Source organism: Lepidochelys kempii, chromosome 6, assembly GCF_965140265.1.
Source record: "Lepidochelys kempii isolate rLepKem1 chromosome 6, rLepKem1.hap2, whole genome shotgun sequence".
Lineage (NCBI taxonomy): Eukaryota > Metazoa > Chordata > Testudines > Cheloniidae > Lepidochelys > Lepidochelys kempii.
The window spans coordinates 48,504,426-48,512,651 of record NC_133261.1 but is presented as its reverse complement, the minus strand read 5'-3'; the positions used below and the strand labels follow the sequence as shown (position 1 = coordinate 48,512,651).

At 45.9% G+C, this 8,226-nt stretch overlaps 1 protein-coding gene across 3 annotated transcripts in view; it reads left to right on the top strand.

Annotated features, from left to right (window-relative positions):
* The first annotated feature begins 476 nt into the window (after positions 1–476).
* PRMT3 (protein arginine methyltransferase 3) overlaps positions 477–8,226 on the top strand; it is a 103,410-nt gene continuing 95,660 nt past the window's right edge. The window contains exons 1-3 of one of the 3 annotated variants that reach the window (XM_073347844.1): positions 477–588; positions 673–808; positions 7,704–7,786. In XM_073347844.1, coding sequence (XP_073203945.1) covers positions 561–588; positions 673–808; positions 7,704–7,786 — 247 coding nt within the window. In that variant the 5' untranslated portion in view covers positions 477–560. The remainder of the gene's footprint in view (positions 589–672; positions 809–7,703; positions 7,787–8,226) is intronic. The other 2 variants (XR_012159379.1, XM_073347845.1) reach the window with 2 other exon arrangements.

Sequence of the window (8,226 nt, the reverse complement as noted above, 5' to 3'; positions counted from 1 at the left end):
AATGCAGCGAGGCGCTCCGAGCCCAGGCTGAGGGGCCATGGGACGCAGGTAGCACGCTGGGGGTTCGAGGCCGGGCTGTGCTCTCCGCTCCCGCCCGCGGCTGCCGCGCTCCGCCCGCGCAGCCTCCCTAGGCCCCGTGACCCCGGCCAGCCGGCGTGATGCTGAGCCCGCTGCCGCACTCGGGCAGCGCGGGGACACAGCGCAGGCGGGCGAAGCCCGGGATCCTCCCCCGCAGCCAGCCCGACCCGCTCCCGGCAGCCCGCTGGGCCCTGCGCCCCGCCCCTCTCACACTGGCCAGGGCATTTCCCCACCGGCTGGGGGCTATTCCCTCGCCGGGCAGCAGGGGCCGCTCCCCGCAAACTCGTGGGAGAGGAGCCCCTCTTGGCCCATTCTCCTTCCGGCGCCGTAACCTCGGCCCCGCCCCTCCACGCGCGTTCTCTCCGAACTCTATTGGGCGATGGATGGAGCGTCAACCCGGAAGTGGGGGCGGGGCGGCCGGTGTACTCCCCGCGCGCACGTGGGCAGGCTGCCGGGCGCGGGGCGCGCGCCGTGGTGTCGAGATGTGTTCCAGGGCGGCCGCCCCCGCAGGTGGGTACCCGCGCAGCCCCGGTCCCGTCCCCCCGCCCCCAAGGCAGCGCGCGGCTCGCTCACCCCTCTCCCTTGTGCCCGCAGCTCCGGGGCCCGGCCGGGGCCCGGTGGAGGAGGACGAGGCGGAGATGCCGGAGCGGTCTGACAGCAGCGGCGAGGAGGCCTGGGAGGACGAGGAGGACCTCGCAGAGCTGCAGACCCCCTGCCTCTTCTGTGATCGGTTCGTACGGGCAGCTGGTCCCCGGGAGCTGGAGGGCCGAAGAGGGAGCGGCTACCTCTGCCCCTTTTGGCTGCTTCTGGCTTGATGCTGGCTGGGAGGGGCCCCGCGGGCGGCGTGCCGTAGCAGGTCCCCAGTTGTCCGCTGCTCCTTGGGGTGATGTCCTTCCTTCCCCCTTCTCGCAGCCGCTTGCCTCCTACGCCTGCCTTCAGCCGAGCGGTTTGTGTTTGCGGTGCTGTTTTCTCAAAACAAATACCCGAGGGCACGTAATTCTTGCGTGTTCTCCTGTCAGTCGAGCCCATCTCTGCTGCTGATTTGCTGAGTGATTGTGGGTAACTCATGCTCCCTTTCTGTGACCATGTTTCTGTTCCCATTCAGTATGTCTTGTCTGCTTAATTCCGATTCCAAAGTTTAGGATCTGATGCTGTAGGTTTCTACAATGCCTCGCACAAAGGGTCTCTGATCTCAGCTGGCACTTCTAGTTGCTATTGTAATATAAATACAGGTTTCAGAGTAACAGCCGTGTTCGTCTGTATTCGCAAAAAGAAAAGGAGTGCTTGTGGCACCTTAGAGACTAACCAATTTATTTGAGCATGAGCTTTCGTGAGCTACAGCTCACTTCATCGGATGCATACCGTGGAAACTGCAGCAGACTTTATATACACACAGAGAACATGAAACAATACCTCCTCCCACCCCACTGTCCTGCTGGTAATAGTTTATCTAAAGTGATCATCAAGTTGGGCCATTTCCAGCACAAATCCAGGTTTTCTCACCCTCCACCCCCCCCCCCCCCCCCACAAACTCACTCTCCTGCTGGTAATAGCCCATCCAAAGTGACAACTCTCTACACAATGTGCATGATAATCAAGTTGGGCCATTTCCTGCACAAATCCAGGTTCTCTCACCCCTTCACTCCCCTCCAAAAAAACGCACACACAAACTCACTGTCCTAATATAAATACTAACTTTAGTTTGTAGGTGGGGATAGTGATGGGCACAGGTTGAGGAAATAAATAGATCCATAGTTTGAATTTTGCAGTTCTTTTGCTAGAAAGATATAGATATAAAGATATAGAGTCCGCTGGGCCAAGGTTAAAGTAGGGGGCAATCATCTTTTTTTTAGAAAGATTGTGTTTCTGGGAGGAAAACAAAGGACCATCTTTCTCTTCACTCTCTACTCCTCAACAAATAGAGGCTTTTATTCTCATGTGACATGGCTGTCATATTGTCTGGAGTATCTTATGATTGCCTGCCTCAGGGCAGACTGTCAAAAGCAGGGCAGACATGCCAAACTGGAGGTATGTTCCACAATTAGATTTCATCAACCCCGTACCAGATGTGAACTCCCAAAGTACTACAGTAGTCTATACTACAACTGGGGGAATTGCCGACCAGTCAGTTTAACTTCTGTACCTGGAAAGATAATGGGGAAAAAAAAATTAAGAAATCAGTTTGCAAACACCTAGAAGATAATGAGGTGATAAGTAACAGTCAGCATGGATTTCTCAAAAACAAATCGTGTCAAACCAATCTGATAACTTTTTTTGACAGGGCAACAAACCTTATGGATGGGGAGAAAGTGGTAGATGTGATGTATCTTGACTTTAGTAAGGCTTTTGATACTGTCTCGCATGACCTGCTCATAAACAAACTAGGGAAATACAACCTAGATGGAGCTACTATAAGGTGGGTGCATAACGGGTTGGAAAAGCGTTCCCAGAGAGTAGTTATCAGTGGTTCACGGTCATGCTGGAAGGGCATGACGAGTGGGGACGTGCAGTTCTGGGTCTGGTTCTGTTCAACATCTTCATCAATGGTTTAGATAATGGCATAGAGAGTACACTTATAAAGTTTGCCGACAATACCAAGCTGGGAGGGGTTGCAAGTGCTGTGGAGGATAGGATTAAAATTCAAAATGATCTGGACAAATTGGAGTAATGGTCTGAAGTAAATAGGATGAAATTCAATAAGGACAAATGCAAAGTACATCACTTAGGAAGGAACAATCAGTTGCACACATACAAAATGGGAAATGATTGCCCAGGAAGGAGTATTGCGGAAAGGGATCTGGGGGTCATAGTGGATCACAAGCTAAATATGAGTCAGCAGTGTAACACTTTAGAAAAAGCAAACATTATTCTGGGCTGTATTAGCAGGAATATTGTAAGAAAAACACGAGAAGTAATTCTTCCATTCTGCTCCGCGCTGATTAGGCCTCAACTGCAGTGTTGTGTCTATTTCTGGGCACTACATTTCGGGAAAAATGTGGACAAATTGGAGAAAGTCCAGAGAAGAGCAACAAAAATGATTAAAGGTCTAGAAAACCATGACCTATGAGGGAAGATGGAAAAAATTGGGTTTGTTTAGTCTGGAGAAGAGACGACAGAGAGGGGACATAACAGTTTATTAAGTACATAAAAGGTTGTTACAAGGAGGAGGGAGAAAAGTTGTTGTTCTTAACCTCTGAGGATAGGACAAGACACAATAGGCTTAAATTGCACCAAGGGAAATTTAGGTTAGACATTAGGAAAAACTTTCTAACTGTCAGAGTGGTTGAGCACTGGAATAAATTGGCTAGGGAGATTGTGGAATCTCCATCGTTGGGGCTTTTTAAGAGCAGGTTGGACAAACACCTGTCAGGGATGGTCTAGATAATACTTAGCCCTGCCTTGAGTGCAGGGGACTCGACTAGATGACCTCTCGAGGTCCCTTCAAGTTTTATGATTCTAGTCGTAGAATGGAGTCAGACAGTCCATTTAGATGCTCCTGTTTATCTTGCCACCAAGGCAAGCTGGACTGTGATATAGATGGTGATTTACACCCAAAAATCACAAAATATTCATGTTCCACCCAGTCCCAAGAGACCAGTCACTCACCTGGATGGATTTGCATCCTAGATCTCACACCAAAGACAACCCTGGGAGCCAATTCTATAATCAACCAAGGGCACATCTACACTTAAAATGCTGCATCAGTACAGCTGCAATGATTTAGTCCTGACCCTCTCAAATGATGGGAGAGAGCTTGTCCAATAGGCTTAGTTAATCCACCTCCCTGAGAGACAGTAACTATGTGGGTGAGAGAAGCTCTCCTGCTTACATAGTGCTGTCTACACGGGGAGTTAGTGAGAGATTAAAGTGGGTAAAAAATATATGTACAGGTGAGTTACTATGGTTTCAAAAGGTAGCAGAGATGTAGTAATTTGCTGGTTTCTCAAAACTGTATCCCTCTAGGACAGAGCTGGCAACGGGGTTTGTTGCAGGGATTGGTTCCTGGGTTAGTGTTTCTGGTGTGTGGTGTGTAGTTGCTGGTGAGTATTTGCTTCAGGTTGGGGGGGGCTGTCTGTAAGCGAGGACTGGCCTGTCTCCCAAGATCTGTGAGAGTGAGGGGACCATCCTTCAGGATAGGTTGTAGATCCTTGATGATGCGCGCTGAACAGGTTTTAGTTGGGGGCTGTAGATAATGGCTAGTGACGTTCTGTTACTTTCTTTGTTGGGCCTATCCTGTAGTAGATGACTTCTGGGTACCATTCTGGCTCCATCAATCAGTTTCAATTCCCCAGGTGGGTATTGTGCAGGGTGGATTTGATTTAAATCACTAGTCAGGAAGACTCGATTTAATCATGGATTTCTACATATAAGTGCATTCTTGTTGGTTGTTATAACCTTAATACATATTTTTCACAACTCAGAGACTTTCCTGCTTTTTCAGATCCCAAACGATTTCTCAATTTGGAATGAATTAGTCCAAAGGAAGAAAATATTCTTTCTACACCGGCAGAAGAAGCTACTGCTGTTAAAAGTGAGATTCTCACTTCAACAGTCGCTGAATCCAAGTGCTTAAGTGACTTCCACCAGTTCACTGGTGTGACTTTCTTTAAAACATCATCAGCAAACGTATATTTCTTGAACGATTCTTATCCCAAACTGGGTCTCTTTTACGGCCTGCTGACTTTAGCAACACTTTTGATACGGTCTCCCACGGTATTCTTGCCAGCAAGTAAAAGAAGTATTGGCTAGATGAATGGACTGTAAGGTGGATAGAAAGCTGGCTAGATCGTTGGGCTCAATGAGTAGCGAACAATGGCTCCATGTCTAGTTTGCAGCCGGTATCAAGCGGAGTGCCCCAAGGGTCGGTCCTTGGGCCGGTTTTGTTCAATATCTTCATTAATGATCTGGAGGATGGCATGGACTGCATCCTCAGCAAGTTTGCAGATGACACTAAACTGGGAGAAGTGGTAGATAGGATACAGAGGGACCTAGACAAATTTGAGGATTGGGCCAAAAGAAATCTGATGAGGTTCAACAAGGACAAGTGCAGAGTCTGCACTTAGGACAGAAGAATCCCATGCACTGCTACAGACTAAAGACCGAATAGTTAGGCAGTTCTGCAGAAAAGGACCTAGGGGTTACAGTGGACAAAAAGCTGGATATGAGTCAACAGTGTGCCCTTGTTGCCAAGAAGGCTAACGGCATTTTGGGTTGTATAAGTAGGGGCATTGCTAGCAGATCGAGGGACGTGATCATTCCTCTCTATTCGACATCGGTGAGGCCTCATCTGGAGTACTGTGTCCAGTTTTGGGACCCACACTACAAGAAGGATGTCGAAAAATTGGAAAGAGTCGAGCGGAAGGCAACAAAAGTTATAAGGGGGCTGGAGCATATGACTTATGAGGAGAGGCTGAGGGAACTGGGATTGTTTAGTCTGTGGAAGAGAAGAATGAGGGGGAGGTCTAGGTTGGATGTTAGGAAAAACTAGGAGGGTGGTGAAGCACTGGAATGGGTTACCTAGGGAGGTGGTGGAATCTCGTTCCTTAGAGGTTTCCAAGGTCAGGCTTGACAAAGTCCTGGCTGGGATGATTTAGTTGGGGATTGGTCCTACTTTGAGCAGGGGGTTGGAATAGATGACCTCCTGAGGTCCCTTCCAACCCTGATATTCTATGATTCTAGGTTTTCCCTTCTAGTGAGAGAATGGTACGGTAGATATCAAATCAATGAAGGCTACACTCAGAAAGACCTCAATATGCTGGAATATGTTGCTCAGTTTCACTTTCGTTTCTACTGCCTGTACATTCCTTCTCACATTTATCTCCAGACTTCTCCTTGTCTAGAGCTATTCCGCCCCCAACAATCTTCTATTCATTGAACTTTTTGAAACTTTGCACTTTTGGAGAAAGGCAAGGGATTGACTCTGTGTACACAAATTTGCAGAGGAACAATAGGGTTGAGGTCTGTTATTTCTCACCTCTCTATATTTTTTTATTTATTTTAAATTTTTTTTTGCTGTTAACGAGCATGTTATCTCTGGAGAGACAAATCCACAGTTTGAGAACTGTAAAACTAAGCATCTCTGATGGTATCTTCTAGACTGAGCACTGAGTCCCATTGGATAGATAGAAAGATTATCCTAAATAATCTATACAGAAGCCCCTGGAATCCCATAAATCCCTAATCCATGAACTATTGGAACTCATTTACAAAACTTTTCTTAAACATTACATGAATATATTGTCTCATATTATAGAATTAGAATTTATAATCCCTATTCCATGATGAGATATCTTTGAGTATAATGTGTCTTAATTAAAACTATCTTTAGATAGGTTTTTTCCTCAAAAAGCATTTTATCAAAGAAATCCAATTTAAATAAAAAAAATCCCATTAAACATTTTTTTTTAAGTTATTGATTTTTATTCACCATTGTATTGTAGTTTTAAGAATGCCTGATAGAGGTCCTGTCGGTGTTTGTCTCTGTCTGAGGGATTGGCACAAATGCAATTGTATCTTAGGGCTTGGTTGTAGACAATGGATCGTGTGATGTGGTCTGGGTGAAAGCTGGAGGCATGTAGGTAAGTGTAGTGGTCAGTAGGTTTCCGGTATAGGGTGGTGGTTATGTGACCATCGCTTATTTGTACTGTAGTGTCCAGGAAGTGGATCTCTTGTGTGGACTGGTCCAGGCTGAGGTTGATGGTGGGGTGGAAATTGTTGAAATCCAGGTGGAGTTCTTCAAGGGCCTCCTTCCCATGGTCCAGATGATGAAGATATCATCAGTGTAGCGCAAGTAGAGTAAGGGCGCTAGGGGACGAGAGCTGAGGAAGCTTTGTTCTAAGTCAGCCGTAAAAATTTGGCATACTGTGGGACCAAGCGGGTACCCATTGCAGTGCCGCTGACTTGAAGGTATAAATTGTCCCCAAATCTGAAATAGTTGTGGGTGAGGACAAAGTCACAAAGCTCAGCCACCAGGTTTGCCATGACGTTATCGGGGATACTGTTCCTGATGGCTTATAGTTCATCTTTGTGTGGAATGTTGGTGTGGAGAGCTTCTACATCCATAGTGGATACTCATACCTTCTTGACAACTGTTGGGAATGGCCACATCCACCCTAAGTGAATTGGCCTCATTAGCACTGACCCAACCACTTGTTAAGGCAACTTCCATCTTTTCATGTGATACAGTAAGCAGGTATAAATATATATTTTCCACTCCATGCATTTGACGAAGTGGATTATAGCCCACGAAAGCTTATGCTCAAATAAATGTGTTAGTCTCTAAGATGCCACAAGGACTCCTTGTTGTTTTTACTGGTAAAGAAGACACTTGTGGGAAATTTTTAAAACAAAAATCTTGGTGTTTGTGTATCACCTTACCTCAAAGCACTCCACAGAAAACAATTACCTACCACAACAAAGTTGTGTAGCGTAAGAAATATTTAGGCACCACTTAATACTTCCTCAGCTAAAATGCAAAAGTTTGTTTAAATGATTTATAGCAGCAGCATGGGTTAGGTTAGTTCTTTTGCATGCGTGTCACACCTCGCTCTAAACAATCTCCATTTAGATTAGTGTTTTAATACTATTGACTCAATGTATATTCATTTCTCTCTTTTTACCTGCAGGCTGTTCAGTTCTGCTGAAGATACATTTTCCCACTGTAAATTGGAGCATCAATTTAATATTAGTAATATGATCCATAAGCATGGTAAGTACTTCTGTGATAATTTATAACTCTTTGCCATGAAATGACATTTTATTTAAATAAATGTTTTTGTGGACCAAGAAAGGAAAATCATTTTAAAAAGAACAAAAACCTCCTTCTGAAGACTCGGGAAACAAAACCTATTTCTGTCTGGGCCATGTATGCTCTACTAAGTCTAATAAAATTCCTCCACAACATTTCCATGTTTGGCCCTTTTTGTACTTTTATTTCGATCAGTAAAGCTCTGTCTAAACTGTAGACAGTGTCAGTTAAGTGTGAACAGCGTCTGACCGTTACTGCTAATATAGCTGAGTGCATCTACCCAGGAGCCATCTTCCTTGGTTAGCTCTTTCTGCTTTTTCGTACCTGCTATCCTGAACCATGTTTGTGCTTAGATCTGAAAATGCCTCAGCTGTTTTTCACGGGGTGCAGTCCCATCTACA